General features: G+C 44.2%; 1 protein-coding gene across 2 annotated transcripts in view; it reads right to left on the reverse strand.

Moving 5' to 3' along the window:
* The window catches only part of FAM135B (family with sequence similarity 135, member B), a 190,859-nt gene that overhangs the window by 66,811 nt on the left and 100,314 nt on the right, over positions 1 to 23,734 (reverse strand). For both annotated transcript variants that reach the window (XM_012647995.1, XM_012647994.1), the window contains 2 exons: positions 19,411 to 19,584; positions 14,216 to 14,342 (listed from right to left, as the gene is read on the reverse strand). In XM_012647995.1, the coding sequence (XP_012503449.1) occupies positions 14,216 to 14,342; positions 19,411 to 19,544 (261 nt within the window). In that variant the 5' untranslated portion in view covers positions 19,545 to 19,584. The remainder of the gene's footprint in view (positions 1 to 14,215; positions 14,343 to 19,410; positions 19,585 to 23,734) is intronic.

Consider the following 23,734-nt stretch of genomic DNA (forward strand, 5'->3'; position numbering starts at 1 on the left):
TCTGTACCCCCATAATATGCTGAAATAAAAGAAAAAAAAAAAGCAAGCCTTGGAAAGATCACACATTTCAAATAACTGCATCCCTTAACAAAGCTCAAACACATACACACATGTGTGAGCACACACACACACATACACACACTCACACACATCCAGCACTGAAAAAGGTAAAATCACAATGCCTAGCATTGAATCAAAAACTAGTAGGCATACAGAGAAGCAGGAAAATACAGCACATATGAGGAGAAAAATCAATTGATAGAGACTGATTAGGAATGGCACAGATGATAGAGGAGTTCTCAGCAAAAATAGTTACAGTGAAGGAAAGGAGGTGAGGCAGAGAGTAGGATGTGGAGACATGAAGGAGGTTAGGAGGTGGGGAGAGAGGCAGAAGCCCTACTCAGGCTCTCCTGAGGAACTGACCTCTAAACCAGCCTGAAGGATGAATAAGGCCAAAGGGGGATTGTCCAGTAAGTGGGTGTAGCAGGTGCAAAGGCCCTGAGGTTGGGCAGAGCCTGGCTAACTCAGGGCTCTCTGTATGAAGCATATTCCACAACAAATTGCCCTTTCTTTAGCAGGGAGGATATGTTCTCTTCCACATGGCCCCACTTCCCAAGTTCACAACTGAACAGGCCAGGGCAGACATGTGACTCAAGGGCAGTCAATCCCCAGGATGTCCAGTGACCTTTGATGTGGCTGTTGCTAAAATCTCTGCTCAAATATGGATGCTCATCTTTGTCCTAGCCAAACTGATTCTCTTCTTTCGAGGTCTGTTCTGGGACATAGAGAGAAAGCCAACTACTTGGGAGCGGGGGAAGGAAGGAAGTATATACAAAGTGAATCAGCAAAGCAAGGGTAGCTCAGGAAGCTGACAGGGCACCTCAGCACGGGCATCCATGAACGTTCCCCTGTCTCGCCCCTTGGGACCTGCCTTGGATCTAAAATTTCTCACTTGATTCCCTAAAACTCTAGATATACTATTGCTCTCTCCTTTAGCTTCCTATGGGGGTCCTGTTATCTGTTCCTTTTTAAAATTTGTTTTTATTTTTAGCAGCTTTATTGAGGTATAAATGATAAACAACAAAAAAACTGTGAATGTTTAGTTTATACAATTTGGTGACTTTGGGCATATGCATACACTCATGAAACCATCACCACGATCAAGGAAACAGGCATACCCATCACCTCCAAATGTTTCCTGTGCCTCTCTACTGTGTTTTATTTTTTGTCTATTTGTTATTGTTTTTTTTGTGTGTGGTAAGAAAACTTAACATGAGATCTTCCCTCTCAACTAATTTTTAAGTGTGCAATACACTATTGTTGACTATAGACACTAAGTTGTACAGCAGATCTCTAGAGCTTAGTCATCTTATTTTTATCCATTGAAAAATAACTCCCCACTGTCACGTCTCTGTAGTAAATCCTTAATCTTGCAAGCAACAAAATCTAACAGACTACGCAGAAGTATGTATGTTACAGCTTTTGCTGCCTTCCTCACAGATAGAAAAGAATCCCTGGTTGAGTCACGAATGTCACTGAGCTCCCAACCTGGGTTGGGTACTTTATGTACACATTGTCTATAGCTCAGAGAAGTTAAATGGTGACATCAAGTCCCAGAGTGACAGATCCTAGGTTTGAACCTGTGTGTCCAAATCCAAAGTCTGTACCTTTGGGACCATTCTAGGAGACCTCACTGGAGGCATACATCAGAATCACCTGGGGAGATTTTTAAAATACTGCTATCTAAACTTCACTATAGCTGGGCTGAATCAGAATCTCTAGGGGTAGGGCTCAGATATGCCTATTGAAGAGAAGTCTCTCCAGGAGTTACTAACTCCTGGTTAATAACTATTGTGTCATCCCGACTGCAGGGACAGCCCCAGGGACAGGTGCTCTCTGCCTGTGGCCTGGTACCATGTTCAAAGTTGTTTAGCACTAACAACCTACTAAGAAGGGCAAATATGTTAGGCTTCTGATGTCTAGGTTAAAGAGTATATAGAGCTGAGAGATCGTAGAGCTTGGCAGATATATGCTGGCAGGGAGTAGACTGTGTTCTACAAGGCAGGTTTCATAGGCTGAGCTGAACGACAGATTCCCAGGAGCCAGTTTATGGGGCATGTACAGCATGCACCCCATGACTTTTGGTTGCTCAGTGGAATTTCTCTTTCTTCCTCTTAACCTCAAGCACTACCATCAGACCATCAGGAGACTTGGGAAAAGGACACAGAAGAGAAGAGGACAGCTAGGCTCACAAGTGTTGCCTGCACTGCAGCACAAAACCCCGAAGTCCCCTGGTTCCTGGGATTCTCTCCAGCCATCCGACGGCAGCAGCTGCTCTTCCAGGGACAGCTGAGATTTTAGACATAGGACAGAGGGGTGGGGCATCTGGTATAGACATGTGCATGGTCCTGTTGTTCTGCTGACTGGGTTCAAAACAAAACACAGCTGCTTCTGTGGCAATTGCTTTATCCCTCCTGCAAACGTAACTGTGCTTCTCTACGTGAGCACCCACATGTGTGTGCATGGGCACAACGCAGTCACACAGCCATTGGTAACACTGTCACCAGAGGCTATTCGGGCCCCTTTTCTGGGTGTTTTCAATAGTTGGGGCAGGCATTTGGAGGAGGGTCAAGGAGTTCACATCACTCACTGCACACTCCCTCCACACTGCACCCCTGCTGTGGCCTCCTCCTTGGTACCTTCTGCACGGGGCCTGCTACGAACTGAGTCTAAAAGAATCATCTCCAGGACCTTCCATGATCTGGCCCATTTTCTGCTAAACTTACCAGGCACACTAAGTCTCAAGACCACACCACAGACGCTAAATAGGTTTTACACATGAGGCTTCTAGCCTTTGATAAATAAGGTCCTTTTATCTAGGGTGCTCTTCCCCAGAGACACACAGTTATAGTCAGAGTACACCAAACAATGCTGAAGGAACAAACAACCCTCAGCTCTCAGCATGTAACAATGTGAAAGCTGAGTTATCGCAGCGGCAAAGGCCTCTGTGGATCCGCAGGTATCACTGGCAGTTTATGAAAAGCAGGGACCGGAGGCTCCAGGCTTCTTCTATCCTGTAATGTTGCCACCTTTAACATGCATCTTCCAAAGGCCCGACAGAATGGGGTGGAAAGCCTGAAGCATCATGCAAAATATTTTCAAGGGATAAGACGTGTACTCCAGAGACACGCCCCAAACTAACTAACGGAGACTCAGAAACTTATCCTCAATCATGTGTGTAAAGATGAACAAGAATATGGCCAATTTCTGTCACCACTGCCATTCCGATCACATGCCATCTATTTCACCCTTCCGCCAACATCTAGAATAACCACATGCTAAGCTCATGCACTCACTGCAGGATTTCTGAGAGATCGGCGGTGGTGTTGACATTGGGTCTGGAGGTGGCTCCTTTATGTCCATCAATCAAAGACCTGAAAATAGATGTTAACTACCCTTCACAATGGACAATTGTAGGAAATAACAAGGTAGCTTCCATTGGGGCGATGGAGGAAAATGGGAGCCACACAGCAGACCTGGACTATGGCAATTCTGAAATTCTTCTGGGAAGGCAAATTGAAGGCCCTCTAGCTGGAGCTGGGAAAGGTTTTCTGGTTAGTCGCAAATTCTACTACTGGTTGGAACTCCTTGGTCCATGTCCCTGGACACATGTAACCCATGCCCCCCGGGTCTGCTTTAGTTTTCTTGGCTTGTTCTGAGTCGGGCAGTGGGGCTCATGATCCTTCGGAGGACGATATAGTTTTCAAAGCCTGCCTCTTGCTCTATAGCACCAGAGGGACTAGGATTAACATCAGCCCTGAATGATAAAACACTCATGTAGTCCATGGGGCTGGTTTCTTCAACAATATACTTTCCTAAAAACTACTGAGTAGGCTGTCAAACTATTTCTTTCTGGTCTCTCCTAGTTAACTAACATCTGAAGTTCTTCAGTCTACTTTGTTTCTTTGCTTTTCATGTTTATCTCACATTAGATTACTTTTTCAAGATCTTTTTTTTTTTTTTCCTGGCTAAATTGTAAATTCCATAAGAGCAGGGAATAGACAGCCTTGTTCACCACCATCTCACTCATTCTCACACTTGAGCTCACAGTAATGTACTATGAGTGGCTTAGACTCAGGTTTATCACTGCGAAATGGAGCCAACACTGATATAATTTTTTATAAGTAGATACCTGTTGATGACTGTTCCATGCTAGGTACAGAATGTAACAGATATGACTCCAACACTTGCCAGGGGGATTAAAGGAGGTGAGCAGGAGGAAATGACTCAAAGGGGAAAAGAGGGCAAGTGTTGGATGCAGTCAGATCTGGGCTCATATTCCAGCCTTGCCAGGAACAAGCTGTCTGACCAGTGACCAATTTGCTTAAGTTATTACAGCTTTAATTTCTTCAACTATATAATGTGAATATACCTAGGGAGCTGTGAGGAATTGCATCAAAAATATCCAGGATAGAGCCAAATATGAATAACTGCTCACTACATTTAGCCATTATACTTATGTTAAAAGGTAGATGAGTTTGAACTGTCACCATCACAGCATCCTGGGATGAGGAGCAGGGAGGGAAGAAAGAAGAGGATAGCGAGGAAGGTATTCTCAAAAGGGAAAATACTTCACCCATCCTGAGTCCTATACAGACATTTTAGGGTGAGTAGATTTCATCCACCCCATTAAGAAAAGAAGAAGAAACAGAGGCTCAGAGTGGTTAAATAGCTTGCTCAAACTCTCACAGTTAATCCATGGACAACCCAACCTTAGCCCTACTGTGTTTCCTTACTCTAAGTGCAGTATTCTTGCCTGTGTGCCCTACTGCTCTCTCACTTCCTGGTCACTCAGTGTGCATTTGTTGAGTGGATGCCATGCACTGTGCACCATGCTGGGCACCAAGGACACAGAGGGGAACCTTGGACAGTTTGGGAAGGCATGTGACTGCCTCTTCATTGCCACATGACATCTCCCATCATGCCTAGAAGTATTGGCAAGGAGCAAGGAGACAGAAGGCAGGCGATGTGGAATCAAGGCAATTTGCAGTAAGGAAAAGGGTGGTATGTAAGTAAGCAGCACTGTGGACTTTTGCATGAAAAGCCTATGTTCACTGATTTAAATGGCTCTTTTGGAAATAATTTGTGCAATTGCACTGGATTTATATGCAGACTGATGTAATGTATTATCACATATTCAAAGCCCATCATATAGCAACCGGCTATTTATTTTGCAGGATTTTATTAAATCAGACAATGATTTAAAAGAAAAATCTTAAATCTCATCATTTTAATGGGGGGAACAAAACAGCACTTGTTATCTTAATTCTTAAATTAGTACAAGTTGTTAAATACAGTTTTTTAAACTATAAAAATTTTTTTCTTTAAATAACTATTGTGTTTTCATGTTGCCCTGGTAACTTTTTTTCATCTTTTAAAATTCTAGTAAGAACTCTTAATTTGAGATCTACCCTCTTAACAAAATTTTAGGTGCAAAATACAGTATTGTCAGCTATAGGCACAGTTCTATAGAGCAGATCTCCAGAACTTATCCATCTTGAGTAACTGAAACGTTATATACAATGAACATCAACTTCCCACTTTCTCCCTCAGCCCCTGCCAACCTCCATTCTACTGTCTTGTGTCTATGAACTTGTCTATGTTAGATACCTCATTTAAGTGGACTCATGTAGTATTTGTCCTTTTGTGACTAGCTTATGTCATTTAGCATAATCCTAAAATTCATAGGGAACCACAAATGACCTTAAATAGCCAAAGCAATCTTAAGAAAGAACAAAGCTGGGGGCAACACATTTCCTTATTTCAAACTATATTACAAAACTATGGTAATTAAAACAGTATGGTGCTGGCATAAAAGCAGACACATAGGCCAACTGAACCAAATTGCAAGCCCATCCAAACTCACCAAGTTGTAAACATTAAGTATGTCAATCTTACCTCAATAAAGTGATTTAGAAATAATAATAGAAATCCCAGACATAAGCCTACTTATATACAGTCAAGTGATCTTTGATAAGGTAGCAAGGATACAAAACAGGGAAAGGATAGTTTCCTTAACAAATGATGTTGAAAAGACTAGATATCCACACTTGAAAGAATGATATTGGACCCATATCTTACAACATACACAAAAACCAACTCAAAATGGATTAAAGACTTAAATGTCAGACCTGAAAACATAAAACTCCTAGAAGAAAACATAAGGGGACATTCATCTTGACAATTATTTCTTGGATATAACACCAAATGTACAAGCAACAAAAGCAAAAAATAGATGAGTAGAGTGACACCAAACTAAAAATTGTCTGCACCTCAAAGGAAAAAACCAATAGAGTGAAAAAGCAACCTACTGTAAGGGGGGAAAAAACTATTTATAAACCATATATCCAATAAGGGGTTAATATCAAAAATATATAAGGAACTCTTGGAACTAAAAAACAATAAATAAATAACCCAATTAAAAATACGCAAAGGACTTCAGTAGAAATTTCTCCAAAGAAGACATACAAATGGTTAATGGGTTTATGAAATGATACTCAACACCACTAATGATCAGGGAAATGCAAATCAAAACCACAATGAGATATCACCTCATATCTGTCAGAATGGCTATTATATAAAAAAAGAAAAGAATCACTGACAAGAATGTGGAGAAATTTGAACCCTTGTATACTGTCAGTAAGAATGTAAAACAGTGTGGCCACTATGGAAAACAGTATGAGGAATCCTCAAAAAACTAAAAATGGAATTACTATGTAATTCAGGAATCTCACTTCTGAGTATATACCCAAAATAATTAAAATTAGGATCTCAAAGAGATATTTGCACTCTCATGTTCATTGCAGCATTATTCACAGTAGCCAAGACACAGAAATAACCTGAATGTCCTTCAACTAATGGATAAAGAAAACAAACACACACACACACACACACACACAAAATGGACTATTAATCAGCCTTAATAAATAAGAAAATCCTGCCACATATAACAACATGGATTAATCTAGAGGACATTTTCCTGATAACTCCTGCTCCTCTCCAGGTATTTAACCTTAAAGCATAATATTCACAAATTTCAAACACCGGTGCTTCTTGTATTTGGCTACTCCATCCATGTACAAATGTCCATGTAGCACACTCCAGGTGCAAGACAACATGCTGCCACAATGAGTGCCAGCAAAGCCTGGGGACAGAGGACTGAGTTCTAGGTTGGTATCCTTCTGCCTTGAGGAAATCAACTGGGCTCACCAAGCTCTGCTTTCTTCTGTCTGCAATCAGGAAACAATAATGAGGAATAAAAACAACTGCTCCCAGGGTTGAATTATGACTTTTGTGGGCTCCAGGCACTTTTGCCTTTGCCATCTCCCTCATACATGAAACAAGTATAAAATTATAGTTTTATAGCTGTTTGTGTAAGGATGAATATAATTTAGACTGGATTGTATTGCTTTGTTTTTCCTTCTGATGGTAAATGAAATTAAGACGTTTCATTGGTCCCTAAAACTGCTGTGGTGCCTAGACACTGTGCCTATTGTGTCTAGTGGCTATATCAGCTGTGGTCACTCATCATAGATGCAAGAAGATAAAAGTATATAGCTTCTCACCTCATTTATTTATCCAGCATTAACTGAGCACCTACAATGTGCCAGCAACTCTAATGGGTGCCGAGGGCTCTAGAAATGAAGATGCTCCACAAGGCAGGGGTTAAGACTGCCATTTCCATTGTCCTGTCACTAACTCCTTGCACAGTGCCTGAGACATAGTTGGTGCTTGATTAATATTTTATTAGTGAATAAACCAATGGTGGTGTCTCTGCTCATAGAGATGTCCCAATACAGAGGTAATATAATGACATGTTTAAGTTATATTGAATGTCTGTCTTATACATATGACTCTAGATCTTCGTGAAAAGGATATGAGAATGCTTACAATAACAAGCAGAGGTATATTAAAAGCAAGGGTAATGTGCAAGGAGCCCAATAAAAATGGGGGTGAAAGGGTATAAAATGAACATGCCTGGGAGAGGGAAAATTTCTTCCTAGGAGTCTGCCTGTGCCTCAGTTTCTCCATCTCCAAGTATATATCCAGCCTTTCCTGCTGGATATATACCTCCCATCAGTGGGAAAGGGGCTGTCATGATACAAGGCTCAGCAAGGAAGGGGCCTTGCAAAGCTAATCACACCATGTGCACATACAGTATAAGCATTACTCACTTCAAGGAAGGTATTCTACAAGTTTCTGCAATTCAACTTAAGAGAAATCTGGCTTCAGAGTGGCAACATTGAACATCCCCTCAATGACATATGTTCCTCTGTCTGGGAAACCATCTTCTAAGTCAAACGGAGGATGGGGGATTCCACTCTGGTGGCCAGAATACCCATCTCAGACAGAGCCTGCTCTAATAGAACACACTACCCACAACAGGGAGGCACCTGTGATTTCTGCAGGCTAGCAAAGGACCCGGAAGGCTCAAAGTGCCAACTGGGAACACATCTGTTGGAAAAGTCAAATGCCTAACACTCTGTTTGCAAGTGCTTTTGCCCTCCTGTATTCAGATGTTCTCAGATTCCATGGCATCCAACACTCATTCATTCAACAAAGGCTTCCTGAGCATAGACCACGTGCCAGGCATACGCAGGTGAATAAACCAGAAACACGCCCTGCTCTGGCAGAGCGCTAAGTCTGGCAGAAGATGTAATGGCCCCTGCCCAGCTGTGTGACAGGGGAGACATACCTTAACCTCTCTCTGTCTCATCTCTGCATTTGTAAAAGGAAATTTGAATAAGTCCTTATGTGAATTGAAGGAGTCCACGCACATCAATGGCTTAATAGTGTACCTTAAGGCAGAGGAGGTGTTCCAAAATGTGATTTGAAATTATCAGCATTACACTTTCCACACTATTGTGAAATTTATAATTATTCCTTTGGCTCACACACTGGATCACAGGCCCCATTCAGAGTAGGGACAGAGTTTCATTCATTGTCTACGCCCCTGCAGCACGCAGAGGCTAGCACATAGTAGGGGCTAAGTATTAATAAATGACCCATGGACGAATAAATGAACATACACACTGAAGCCCGTGACCGAGGAAGCACAGTTTTCAAGTCAAGGAGAGTTACCTGAAGTGTGTGTCTATCCGCAAGGCTGCCGTTCCTCCCCCTGGATGGTGGAACAGCCGCCTCATTTCAGTGAGAAGAAACAGGGTCACAGCCTCGCTGGGGAGCCTGATTCTGAGTAACTGGATTCTTCACCTTCAGTGAGAGTCTGTTCGACCTTGAGTAGTTATCAGTGTGGTACTTATTTTATGTGTTAACCTGGCCAGGCCATAATACCTAGATATTTGGTCAAACATTCTAGAAATTTCTGTGAAGGTATCTTTTAGAAGAAATTAGCATTTAAATCATTAGATTTTGAGTAAAGCAGAAGACCCTCCATAATACGGGTGGGCCTTGTCCAATCAGTTGAAGGCCTTAATAGAAAAAGACTGACCTCCGTTAAATAGAACTTCTTCCAGCAGGCTGCCTTCACACTTAAATGACGACTCTTTCCTGGGTCTCCAGCCTGCCAGTCTACCCTGTGGATTTTGGACTTGCCAGGCTCACAACTGCATGACCCAATTCCTTCAAAATAATCTCTCTCTCTCTCTCTACATTATGTGTGTATGTATATATGTATACATGTGTATATGCATATATTTATGTAATACATACACACACACATAGTTAAAGCCAGAGTTTTTAACTCAGTGAGTATGTTGCCATCTCCCTACCCCTATATATATGTATATGTGTGTGGATACACACATACACACACACACATACACGCACCCTATTCGTTCTGTTTTTCTAGAGAAGCTAGACTAATACATCAGGCATGTGCCACCTGCCCCCAACTTTACGAGGCAGTGCCAAGGATATCACAGTAAAAGCAGCAGAGAAAGGGCTGAAGGAGGTCTCCAGGATGATCACATCCAATTTTCTTTCTACACCTTGGGAAACTGAGACCCAGAGAGGTCAAGTGGGTACCTCAAGGTCACACAGCATGTTGATGCTGAAGGCAAGAACAAAACCACATATAGGACTCTTCATTCAATGTCCCACCACAAGACCACACTGAAGCTGTGGGAGAAACATTTGATTTAATTATGTGGACAAATGAAAGAAAATAATATCAGCAGGGGGTTTGTTGGGCAGTTTTGAGGCAGGCTTTTTGCTCAAGACCCTTATAAGCTTATTTCACATAATCTTCTCAGCAGCCCTGTGAGCCAGGCATTAGCATCCCCGTTGACAGATAAGCCATGAGCCAATGAGGGCAAATCACCCCCCACACCAGTGCAAAGCTGCTGGTTTGGGATGGAGAAGAACACAAGCCCTTGCCCCACCAACTCTAAATCTGAAAGTCTAAATGTCAAAGGTGCAGTGGGAAAGAACAGAGTCCACAAGGGGGAAGCGCTGGGGCCAATAAGAAAGGGATGTGGCCTGCCACGTCAGCCCTCACCTCCCCATGATTTTTCATGCCGACCAGCTCATTTTGCTATGAAACTCTAGTTTTGTAAATGTCTCTACAAGGAAAGGCTTATTTTGAAGGGAGCACCTGTTCTCTAATCCTTCCAGCTGATGCTGCAATCTGTGAGGATTTCGATGGTATCCATTAATGCACTGGGCTTCTCAGGGATTTGGATACATAGCTCCCAGGGGGTGGGGGGGAGTAGATTTTATTCTTTGCTTGGCAGACCTTGCCTGGTGGGAAGGCGCAGGGTGGGTGCACAGCACTGAATCCACATAATTGGATGGGACCCAAATGGAAAATGCACAGGAAAAGAATCAAGTTCTGAAAATAACCCACTGAGCTACGTTCCACGAGCAAGTTCAATGCTAAGCACCCACAAACGGGCCATTTTATCTGACTCTCGTAAAAGACAGGGAGGTCTGCTTTGACACACATCCCCAAAAATACCCAAGAAGAGAAAAAAAACGAAAAGACTATACTGTATCATGTGCCTGCTAAGTCTATTTCTGTAATGTTTTTACACATATTAATTCCCGAAATTCTTCTCTAAAAGATAGATATTTTCCCATTTCACAGGTGGGAAAATTGAGTTTCCACAAGAATGAATGAGTTCCCCTGAATAACATAGTATTTACCATAGCAGGTATCTGAAACCAGAATTTTCTCTCTAGCGCATTACAACAGTCTCAGAGATAGAGGTGGGGCTGGGCTGTGCTCAGTGGTGTCCTCCCTGGCAGAGTCCGGTGTGCTGAAATGATCTACAGTGAGCCCCACTCCACTCCACCCCGTACCAGGCCTAGGGATCTGCACAGCCTCCCAGGGCAGCCCTGCTGGGCACTCACATGTCAGTGGAGGTGCCCACCACTCCTCAGCCCGCTCCATTTGGTTTCCCTCTGCTGCCTTATATAAAGCAATGATGGTCTGTGTGGCTTCATTCTCTTGCTGCTCAGCTTTCTACATGAACGTGATTCATACATGTGTATCAATCAATCATCCCACACACACTTCTTGAGCACTATGTGTGCCAGGCATGCTGCTGGGCCCCGCGGACATGGAGCTGAATGGGATGGTCTCTACCCCCAGCCACTCACAGTCCAGTGGAGGAGAGGTGGAGATGCCCAGAGAACTGGGGAGGAAGGATTTCTTTCTAGGGAATCAGAGAGTACTTTAACAGCAGGGATAGCATCTGAACAAGGTCTTGGAAGGATGTGGAGGAAGTTGTATATCAGAATTTCTCCAATGAAGACACCTTACCATAATCGTTCTCATAGGTTCCTCTAGAACCAACAACAGCCCTCAGCTGGGGAGGTAAGTGTTGAAAGTGCTTCGAATTGATCTGTGACCACTGATATTTCCTAATGTCCCAGGCCAAGTTCCCTGGACAACAGAGTCTGAGAGGGCAGATTTTCAGGTAGCGGATCTACTGGGGAGGCTGTCTGGGCCAGTGCATGTGCGGGTGTGAGAGAAGGAGGACTGGGCAGAGGAGAAATTGGACTGTGATGTGGTCACAACAAAAGTTTCAGTCAACCCTTGGGGAGCCTTTTGCAGGGATGGTCTTATAGAGTCTGCTGCCAATAACATCCGCCTCACTCTGGCAGGCTCAACTTTCCACTTGCTTCCTTCCACACTCAGTTACTACACGCTGGGTCCTGTGTCAATGCTAAGGCCGTTGGGTTTTGATAGCTTGGTGTTTGTCCAAGGTCCTGCATCTCTAAGTCCCTGAAGTCTACTCTTAAGCCAGCCCTACTGGGCTCTAAAGTCTGTTCCTTCCATGGCACAGAGCCCTGTTCTGGCTTCAGGTCCCCTGTCCCTCAGGAGGGTCTTAGCAGCTCTTGTCTTTGCTCTTCAAGGCCATGAGAACATGTGCTTGGACCAGATGGAGACATGACCTGGGCAGCTTTCACAGCCAGACCTCCCAGCTGGGTCTCAGAGATGGAAAAGGTGATGTCATAGGAGAGTGAGCCAAGCGCATAACCTGACATTCTGAATAATCTAAGCACAGAGCCCGACTGCCCGGGAAGATGAAGCATCTCTTTGGGGGGCTATTGAATGTGGACAGCCATTCACACTTACAATGTGGGCTCTTTGATGCTTCATTTTATGTGTCAACTTGACTGGGCCATGGGGTGCCCCAGATGTTTGGTCAAACATTACCCTGGGTGTGTCTGTGACGGTGTTTCTGGTACATTTGAGCTGGTGGACTGAGTATAGCAGGCAGCCTTCTCCTAGGTGAATGGGCCTCATCTAACCCACTGACGGCCTGACTAGAGCAAAAAGGCTGAGTGGGAGAGAATTTTATATCTCTTATTCACGGTCTTTCATCTGGGACATCAGCTTTCTCCTGCCTTTAACCTTAGACTGGACCACAACTATAAACTACTTTCTTGGGTCTCCAACTTGCTGACTGCAGATTTTGGGATTCCTCAGTCTCCATAATCATGTGAGCTGATTCCTTAAGATAAATCTCTTTGTGTGTGTGCATGTGTGTGTGTGTTTATCTATATCTCTATCTCTCCTATTGGTCTGTTTCTCTGGAGCACCCTAAATAATACAGGCTAGTTATTTCTGAGCAGACTACTAATAAAAACACACCATGCTGAGAAAGACAAAAAAAAATATTATTTGAGGAATGTGAGCCCCTTCAAATTATCAGGCCCAGAAAGGCATTTAAAATGTAGAACCAGTCACATCTCACATCCCCTTGAGCTCACATCCTCTTAAAGCCACTTGCTACTCAGGCTCTAGCCTCACTGACACCAAGTAGCCATAAAATGCCATAAAATGCCAGCCACCCTGTAGTTCAGCAATGTCTAGCCAATCGCTAACCAGTTACTTCTGTAACCCAGTGAGAATTCTTGAAGAACAACTTTTATAATTATCTCCTCTCCTGATGCTTCCTGTTTTCTTTGAACCCTTGTGCCTCTATTTTGTTCTCCAGAGCACTCTCCAAGGCAACTTGGAAGTGTGTCCTGGGCTGCAGTCCTCAACCTCTGCACCTGAATAAACTCCTTTTAAACTAGATCCTGACCTTGTTGATTATTTTAGGTTGGCAGTGTATTGGCTCAGGAGAAATAAGGACAAAGTAATACTGTGTGAGGCCAAAGCCCTGCACATCCTCAAAGAGTAACGTATGTTTCTTGGGACAAAGGAACAAAGGGAAGGACAGATATGCATATTCACTGAGCAGCCAGGAGCACGAGGTACTGGGCTGGGAACTTTACACGTATTATACCAGTGGATGCACGTAACACTCCAAGTGATTGATTATTAACCATCAGCGACCCCACTCTACAGGTGGGAAAACTGATGCTTGGAGAACGAACAATGAGGAGGTGGAGCCAGGTTTTGAAACCAGGCACGGCTCAATGCCAGCAGATCTGTGATGCTACCACAGTTTAGGGGAAATCCCTTCACCTCCAGGGAACTGTACTCTTCCAGGGGACCACATATAAGAGGCACCATATGAAGGACATATTTCCTGTGTCGACCCCAGGGCTTGGCATTAGGGATATGTTAGGATAAATGTTGCAGTGTTACACGGGAGGATGATGGACAGTGAGAGGAAGACAAGAATAAGCAAAGGATCTCTATAGAGGGCATTTGACAGAAGCAGGAATCTCAGAGCACACACCCTGCAACGTGAAGTTTGAAAGTCGTGGGGTCACTGCCCTGTGCTGACGTTACCTCTGAGGAAGTCGGCTTGCAGTATCCAGCTCCAAAGACCAGGTTTTCCAGAGAAATGATGGACTGTTCTTGCCCCATGTCTGGGCCACCTCTACTAAGCCAGGAGCCTCTTCCCGGACGAGTAAAACTAAAAAGAAGAAAATTGAAGAGGGAGAAAAAGAATGTGAAGAAAGTGATGTTGCCATTAACTCAGCTCCCTTGAGGGGTGTTACTGTGGAGCCTCTGGAGTAAGTCATTTACACAGAGTAGCTCACCCCCTGTGGTGTCTGCACGTGGCATTTTTGGATGTCTTGATGATAAGGGAGCGACTGGCATGTAAGCTTGGGAGCCAAGGATGCTACATATCCCTACGATGTATACAGAGAAATGCCCACCCTACATGCCAACAACACACCTGTGAGGGACACTGAGCAGAGCTCAAGGGCACGGGAACCGAGGGACAGGTGGAGCGGGCCACAGAAGGACTGGGGACAGCCCCAGCTGGACAAAATCTGAGTCATGTCTCTGCTCCTGAACCTCTGTTTGTTCTTCTGTGGAAAAGCACAAAACAACATCCACCTCCAGCATCCACACGGGAGTCCAGCCGATGTCACAGGCTGTAGTGATCAATAAGGCACTCTGTCAATGCTAGTTGGGAATATATTAATCTGTTCAACACACAAATATACAGGTGCTACCCAGCTCTGCAACACAGCGGAAAGATCGGCTGCCATGCTGTGATAGCACCTATCAATTTTGGGATGGAAGGAGATTAGGAAGGGCTATGGGGTTACATAAATTTATTTTATTTGGGGTTTATGATCATCTCTCCTTCCCTTTACCTGTTTCAGTTTTGTCAATTGATACATCAGTAAAGTCTACTTAGACTCATTTTTTTTCTTTTAATCAGAGCTCTTTTATTCAATATCCTAAGGTTAATTGTTTTGTCACAATGTAAATACTATTTGATAGATATCTTTTAATCCCCTGGTGAGATTTAAAGTCTCTGATGGTAAAGGTCTTGCTAATAAGTCGCCCCAGGTGGCATCATCTTCATCATTATGTTTAACAAAAAGTCGTGGAGAGATTTAACCCAAGAGACCCACATTCCTGCTTAAAATATTGACAGGGAAATTATGTTCTATTTCTGTTTAATTCATTTACTGAAGCACTTATGAGGCCCATACTATATGCCGGTGTGTTAGGTGCTTGGGTGGCAAGCTGATTAAAGCATGGCCCTCCCCTTAGAGACATTTTATTCCAGAGAGAGAGGCAGACACACAAACCAACTGATGTAATACGAGGGAGATAAACTCAGACCAGTGGGCACAGAAGAGCAGTTTATAAAACAAACTAGGGAACAGGATGAATAGTCAGAGATGATACACAAGTGGAGTACGGCCAACTGCTGGAGAGGCAGCCAACAGGCCCGTGGGCCAGGGTTCAAATCCCAGCAGCACCCCCCTAGGCTGTGTGACATGAGGCAAGCTTTTCCACCTCTGCTACCCTGTTTCCTCACCTCAGAAGCATTGACAGGAGCACTTTAAACATAGCATCATTGTGAGGATTCCATGGGATAAGCCAGGAACACTTCAAGTACAGTGTTGGGCAAATAGTAATGATTCAATAAATGCTAGTAGCTATTGCTGATAATGAAACAAAAATAATAAAGTATAATACCATTATTCTGATTTGTTCTGAATTGCAATTTGAAGCAATTCTACAATTTAGCTAAACAGTGGATAGAAGGAATATTCCAGAAGAAAAGTAGAATGTGTGTGTGTGTGTGTATGTTTGTGTGTGTGTGTGTGTGTGTATGTGTGTGTGTGTGTGGATACTTATAGCACATTCCTGGGATGGACTACAAATTAATAACTAAAATAACTTGTTATTTGTTTAAGGGTATCCTCAATTAGCTTTTCCGTTGGATCTGAATCCCTCGAGGGAAATACAACTGTACCCATTTGAGGATTAAAAATCATATTCTTTTATTCAGTCTGGTTCAGTGAAGGTTAAATTTTAATTTTACACCTGCTTCATACTGATTGGACTTAAGTGATGCTACGAAGAGCTGCTCTTCTGGAAAAGCTAGTGCCTGCCCCATTTGATAGGCATTTCCCACAACCTTAGAGGGTTCCCTTTTGTTCCCAGCTACTGAGAGCCAACTGAGAGAATTTCTTCCTGCAAAATCCAGAGAACAGAAAACAGTTCTATTTTTACCCCCATCCCCAGAGAAGTCTAAGCTCTTACTTATTCCTATCTGTGCTCCTACCCAGCAAGGTTGCTGCAGACAAACTTGTAAGAGACTGTTTCTGTCGAAGGTTAAACTTTTTCACTAAGAATTCCTAGATCCCGAAATTCTCATTAGCATAGTATCAGGGCCCCCAGCACAAAAGAAGTAAGGGCTCCTCTCTGCCATTTCAGTTGCTGTAAACACTCTCCTAACTCATCCCCCTGCCTCTGCTCGGATGTAACTCCCTGTGCAGCCCACTCACAGCTGCTGGGGTCTCTACAAAACATAGGGCTCATCAGGTTATTCTCCAGCTCAAAACCTGCAGCACTTCCTTCTTCCACAATAAACAGATTCTCAATTCCTTAATGCGTCATCAGTTACCTTGTTAGCATATCACTCCAATTTACCTTCCCAAATCCATTTTTAACTGTCACAGTCTCTCTCATTCCCTGGGTGGCACACGAAGGCTGTTTCTTCTAGAAAGCTTTCCCTCATGTCCCTCAACAGAAGCACGTCTTCCCCATGCTAACAGTTACCTACCATCTATTAGGTGTTTATTATGTGCTGGACACGAGGCCCCCACATCAGGGTTAGGGATGTGGTAGGCGCTAAGTAAATATCAATCGATTGGATGAATGGCCAAGGGTTTCACACGTACTATTTCACTTAATCCTTCAAACAGCCCTCGGGTATATACTGAAACTGAAGCTCACGTGCTAGATCTAATAGAGTTAATGGGGGACTTGGAATTGCAATCTGGGTCCCTGTGATCCTAAAGACCATCCCTTTATCTCTACCCTACACGGGGCTCCCACGATGCTTCGCACATCCCTCGGTGTAACAGGAATCACTCCAAATTAGAGTTCACAGCCTGTGTGTATTTCCACAAAACTCCAGCCTTTAAGGGCCCTGGAGCTGATCTATTCATCATCAGAGCTTCCAGGCTCGGCCTTTCTAGAAGCTGTTAATGCTTAGTGACACCCACCTCGAACCAAGCCCACTTTCACCAACTGCAACACTGTTTACTTTATCTCATTGTAGCCAGTCATCATCCCTGTTAATTTAGTATCACATTCCAGTTTTTAAAAATTCCTCCTCATTCATTCATTTATTCATTCTTTATATGTTGAAAGAGATTCTTAGCAAAGTTAGGTGACTTACCAAGGATCCCTGAAAAATAAACAGTAGGGCTAGACAAGAAGATGCTCTAAACTCCAGCTGGTGATCATGCGCTCTCAGGGCCCCAGCACCCTGCAGGGAGCTCTGCCTTTCCTACCTCAGGCTGTCACCTCACCTTCAGCAACAGCCTGCTAATCCCAGGACCCAACCCTCAGCCATCAGCCCGGCCTTGCCAGCCTCACCTTGCAGAGGGCACACAGATCATGCCCTTGACTCTGCCTTGAGGCCATTTGTTTGCTAAGCCTCAGAGTGAGCCACCAGCTAGAGAACAACGTTGGCAGGATACGACTACTCTCTGCTGCTTTCTGCATTCTATCTCTCCTGTCACTTCCCAAGGTCAGGGCTGCGTTCTTTTGTTCCTATAACTATGAATCTTATAATATTTTCTACCAAATTATACTAGAATAGCATTTACCATATTATAATATCATGTATGCAAACTGGTCCACCCTACTGGACTATGAAGTCTTTGAGAGAAAGATCTATACCAAGGTATCCTTACATCCCAAAGTAGGATGTGCTGTGTACCTCCTGACACTTTGCTAGAGCACAATAGGCCCACTATAAACATTCACTACATGAAAGAATAAGGAAATGTCCCCAGGTCTCCCTGGTACATGTGTCTCCCTCATCTTGAGGACCCAGTTTATGTCCAGGAGCTCAGTCAAGGTTTGGGCAGGAATATGCCCAGACTTCTTTGATCTCGGTTCATGACTCCAGGCTGGGGTGCCACCTCACTAGTTCTCTCCACCCCTCAATTCCCTGTGCCCTTTGCTCCTGCCATGAGCTCTGACGTTAACTCCCCTGTGGGACTTCCCTCTGTAGAGTCCAGAGTGGAATCAGCAGATGGGCATGGTCACTGAGTCAACACCTCCAGGGGCCAGATCCTGGTCACATGACATGGGTCAGGTCAGGTAACTCATTTCCTGCTCTCTGACCCCAGCAGAGAACAGAGGCTTCAGGCCAGGGACAGCAAACTCAGTGAGAACTCAAGTCTCCCCCACATACATTTAAATTCTCAGCACTTGAGGAGCCATCCAGAAAAGGGAAACTGGGAACATTCTCTTTCTAAAACTCCACGTTGTAAGATTCTATCCCTAAATATCCCATTGCGCACGTGCCACTTTTGCCCCTGTGCATGTGTGATGTTTGAAATGACGTGCTGCACATATCTGGCCATGCTGGGAGTAAGTATTCATATAAAGACAGGAGCACAGTACAGTGCACTGGCTGTTGTCAGCTCTGCCCCTCCACTCAAAAAATTCATAAACCTCAGTGCTTCATGGGCCCTTGCAGATGTTCTGGGAAAATTCACTGAAGCAGGGAGGCAAACCATGTAGGTGAATCTTCCTCATCTGAACAAGTAACTTGAGGGATAGAAAGAAAACTGAGCCCCCACCATGTGCTTGGCACTGTCCTCAATTGGGATTCACTAAGATCTTGTGTAGATGGGACACATTAGTGCTACTATTTGAGAGATGAAATCGTGTGACTTAGGGACATCAAAGGGCTTCTCAAATAAGGCACAGTTAGACAAAAGGGAAGTCGGGTACAGAATCCATGTGCTCCCAGTGTCAGCCGTGGTTTGCAGATTTTCAGCTCCTGGCTATGAGGCAGTCTCCCCTTGATGCCTGCTCCCTCACGACTCTCGGTCCCCTCAGAATTTAGGCCCAGAGCCTGAACCTACAGCCTGAGAGAAGCGCTCTTGTCTGTGCCGATCTCCCCTGGCGAAGCCGAACCTCTCTGCCATGTCTGTGATGGAAGGTAGCTCCCCACACCCCAGGGCTGCCTCCTAACTTCATACCTGATCAGGGGCTGCCGCAGCGCCACCAGCACAGCGTGGATGGTCACGGAGATCACAGACAGGTGGAAATAGTCAAACATGACTGGCACCTGGTGGTGCAGACCCTTCCGTGGGTGGAAGTGTAGGCCAAGCATGCGGCTGCTGATCACGGGTGCCCCGGCCACGTCCCTCAACCTGGAAGGCAAGCACGTGAGCTCACATGAGCGACAGAGGGTTGGCCCTGTTGTCCGCCAAGCAGGTCTATCTCACAGCATCTCCGTGGGCAAAGCACTGCACATGCATCATCTTATTCAATCCTGCAAATACCCTGCCTGGTAGAGATCCCTTTTCCCATGATTGACAGATTAAGAAATCAACACTCAGAGAGGAAAGGAACTCACTGCATATCACATAGCTCTACAGGGCATATCTGGGACAACAAGCCCATGTGTCAGTGATGAATAAGAGACTCGAACTTGCTTTCCAAGGCTCATCCCCACACTGAATCCTTCTGGCTCTCCTTTCCCACACTTCTCTCCTATTCCCCCCAGATGTCCAGACGTCCAACACGGCACTTATAATGCCATATTGACTGTGTGAGCCTGTGATTTCTATTAGATTCCTACCTCTTCAGGACAGGGACCGTGCCTAATTCACCTTTATATCCTCAACACCTAGCCTCGTACCTGGCATGCCACAGAAGCCGGTCAAATGTCTGCTTATCAAAATGAACAATGGACTGGCTGAATCAATGGCTCCCGGAGCCAGTGGTTACACAGTCTGACCCATTTCATCAAGGATTTGCTCACCACTGCCCCAGCATTTTGGAATTAGTATGCGTCTTACTCCTAAGAGACAAACCAATCTGCAGGCAAGACTTGACAGTGTCTTCTGTTATAAAAAGGGGACTGGTTCTTGTCCAAATAAAAGCCAGCCATGGTAGCCCTCAGGAGGACCCAGTGCTAATCTCTGGAAAACAGTGGTTTGAGCTCTGTAAGTTTCTCTGAACCACAGCACATGGGAAACCTGGAAGGAGTAGCTTTCATGAGTAGAGCAGGGAGGAAATGCTCCTTCTTCTTCCGTGGATAAATATTTGGAGCACAGAAAGGGCAAGGTGAAGGGCGCAGCCACCCAAGACCAAACCCAAGGACTTTGCTTCCTTGAAATCTTTGTTGCTTGCATGCAAATGAATGCCAAATAAAAGAGACAACTAAATAATTGCAGCCCAGTGTGACTCTATAAATAGAATAGAAAAATGGTCTCCTCTTGTACCTGGAAGAAACCTGATGGGGAGGGGGCGGAGAATCTCAGAAAGTCATTAATATTGATATGCATTTTAATTCTGGCAATAACTTATCGAGGCCTTGCTATGAACTGAGAAAGGTATTTTTTCCCTTAATCTGTATGACAATCCTATGAGGTATTTACCAGTATTATTCCATTTATAGAGAGAAAGTAAAATCAACATGAGTTAATTAAGTTGTTCAAAGTCACATGGCAAAGCTAAAATGCCAGACCAGTTCTGATTCGACAGTAGATTCTGAGTTACTGCTCAATGTTGTTTTGAATCTATTCAGACACAGGCTCCTACAACTCATGGAAATATCACCAGGGCCTTAATAACAGGAGGTTAAATACATGTAAGGGTAGCAAAGATGGCAAAAACTTGTTAATAGGAATTTAAGCCATATCAGTAGGAATAAAGAACTAAGAATTATGGAGGTGATAACTCTTCTGTGCTCTGAAATGAATATTATCTGAAATGGAGATAAAACTTAGTTCCTACAGGGAGGGAGGTCTCAATTTAGAGAAGGAGGAGAAACTTGGTAGCACTGAGAGGAGAAAGCCTGGGTTCTTATAAAAAAACCAAAACAAACAAAAAATGAAACAAATAAAAACACACAGGGAAAGAGCCCTGGTATTTAGCCTGGAAATGAAGAGATGGCATAAAGAATATTCTTTATCTGAACTTCCATCCAGACTCAGATTTTTCTGGGTGGTTATAAGGAATAAGAGGTCAACTGAGGGAAGACTCACAAGGATGAAGTGCTCCTTTAAGTCAAGAATTCCCTGATCAGCAGAACTGCTGCGGCAAGATGGACTATGACAAGAAGGAATGAGCTCCCGTGCTTGGGCAAACAGGTGCTGATGGGCCTTTGCAGAGTAACAAGTACAAAGGCAAGGTCTGACTGGAATAGGGTTTCTCAACCTCAGTGGTACTGACTTAGGACACAGATGATGCCTTGTCGTGGAGGGATCTGGCTTGTGTGTTGTAAGGTGTTCAGCAGCTTCTCCAGCCTTTCCTCACTAGATGCCAGTAAATAATTGTGATGATCGAATCTGCTTCACACCATCCCTGAAAGAGGGTGACCTTCTTCCCAGACTAAACTCAGAAGCGAAGCCCCTGCTTCCATTCTGCTATTTCCCCTCCCCTATCCCCTACCCAATTGCAACGACCAAAAAATGTCTCTGGACATGGTCAAATGCTCCAGGAAGCAGAATGCTTCCACTTGCATTGAGAGACCGAACAAGACGGACTTGGGGAACCCATCATCCCTGAAACGAGATGTTGTGCTTCTCCAAAAGAAGCCAGATAATGCAGTCATGTTTCAAAACCGAATGTCAACTCCCAGGATATGCTACAGACACCATATCATCCTTGAACCCAATTTATAAAAATGAAAAAATTTTGGCTTTTTCATTTTTTTTGGGTTTTTGTTTCTTTTTCTCTTAGCTAATCTTGTACTTCATGAAAACCTCCTGCTCTGATTGTTATTAAGTGCTTTGTTATTATGGAAAGGAAATGACACATCAAAGACCGGCCTCACTTGCATCCAGGAAGCCATAAAGTGGAAGAAGACATTTATTCAGCAGGCCATGCACTTGGCTTGTTGTATATATTCTCTCTCTTAATCTTTGTAACCAACTGTTGAGTTTTATATTCTGTGATGATACTCACTTTATAAATGAGGCTACTGAGACTTATAAAAGTGCAAGGACTTCCCCAATATTTTACAGTTTATGAGTACAGACCCTAGATGGTTGAATTTCATACACTTTGGGTCAATCTCCTATACACGGGCTCCCCTTTAACTGCTGTCTTACTGGCAAGAAGTTCTCATTTGCTCTGTACGTGGTGGCTGATTATTAGGGTACTTGGAGGGCTGGTTGGAGAATGATTTCTAGGCTGAGTTTGGAACCAATGGTAGGTTCTACAATCAACTGCAATGGTCCGCCATGGAGCTATGGATGCATGTCTCTGAAGGAAGTGGGCACAGAAAGACAGGACAGGAGTGGTTACTGGGGGAGTGAATGATAGAAATCCCAAATGGTTGAGGGAAGATATGAGAACAAGGAAGGCAGGGACCTCACATCTGAGTTTATAGATTGGGAAGAAGACCAGTCTCTTTTAGGGGCTCTGGGTTCATCAGTGTGGTACAAGAACAAGTTCTGGGGATGGTGTGAAGCAGGTAAGATTTCTTAGGCATTCACTGTCCCACCAGGGAAGCAGTAGATGTGATGAGAGAGGCAGATGGCCAGAGGGGCTTGTGTGCAGATAAAGAAAAAAGTGAAAAATCTGTGATCTGGAGCCCAGACACTTTTTTCAGGACCATGGACAGATACCTCTGCCTGCCCAGAGACTAGAGGAGCCCAGCCATGTATCAGCAGCTGTCGGTTCTCAATTCCCAGACACAGTCAGGTCTCTGATACCTCATAAGAAGTCCATAGGGGATGAGTATATGCATACACAAAGAGTGCAATGCGCACCATCCCAGGGAAGGACACACTTGAAGCTCGGAGTTGGGGGGCAGAGGGGTGGAAAGAGCATCATATGTAACCTAATCATCTGTACCCCCATAATATGCTGAAATAAAAAAAAAAAAGTCCATCTTTGGTTCATATCCCTTCTGACTCAACTCCTCATTTTATGAACACCCTCTCATAACAATCAGCCAGATTTCAGGGATGGAGCAGTCATTGAGAAGAGGGAGAAAGTCCTGAGAGGAAGTCTGAACTTTGAAGGGATTCGTGCTGGCCCATTCTACCAGTGCTGGTGCATCAGCCTCCTGATTCCCCACCTGCAGAGGAAAAGGTGAGGCATTTGCTGAAGAGGTGGTAGAGACCAGAGTGAGGACTGATTTTAATTTGCAAAGAGTAGTCATGTGTGCAGAGATTCTTCTAATAGAGGAATAAAAAGTTTTTCTTCCCCGTACCTTAAGCCAAAGGAAGAGGGTCTTCAATTGAACTTACCCTGTGTCCCCTAGGACCAAGGGAACATAGGTCCTGGTGCCTGACTCATCCTGTAGAGGCTATCAGGAGAGAAGCTGAGGGTGGCTAGACTAGT

Source organism: Propithecus coquereli, unplaced genomic scaffold (assembly GCF_000956105.1).
Source record: "Propithecus coquereli isolate 6110/MARCELLA unplaced genomic scaffold, Pcoq_1.0 Scaffold28, whole genome shotgun sequence".
Taxonomy (NCBI): Eukaryota; Metazoa; Chordata; class Mammalia; order Primates; family Indriidae; genus Propithecus; species Propithecus coquereli.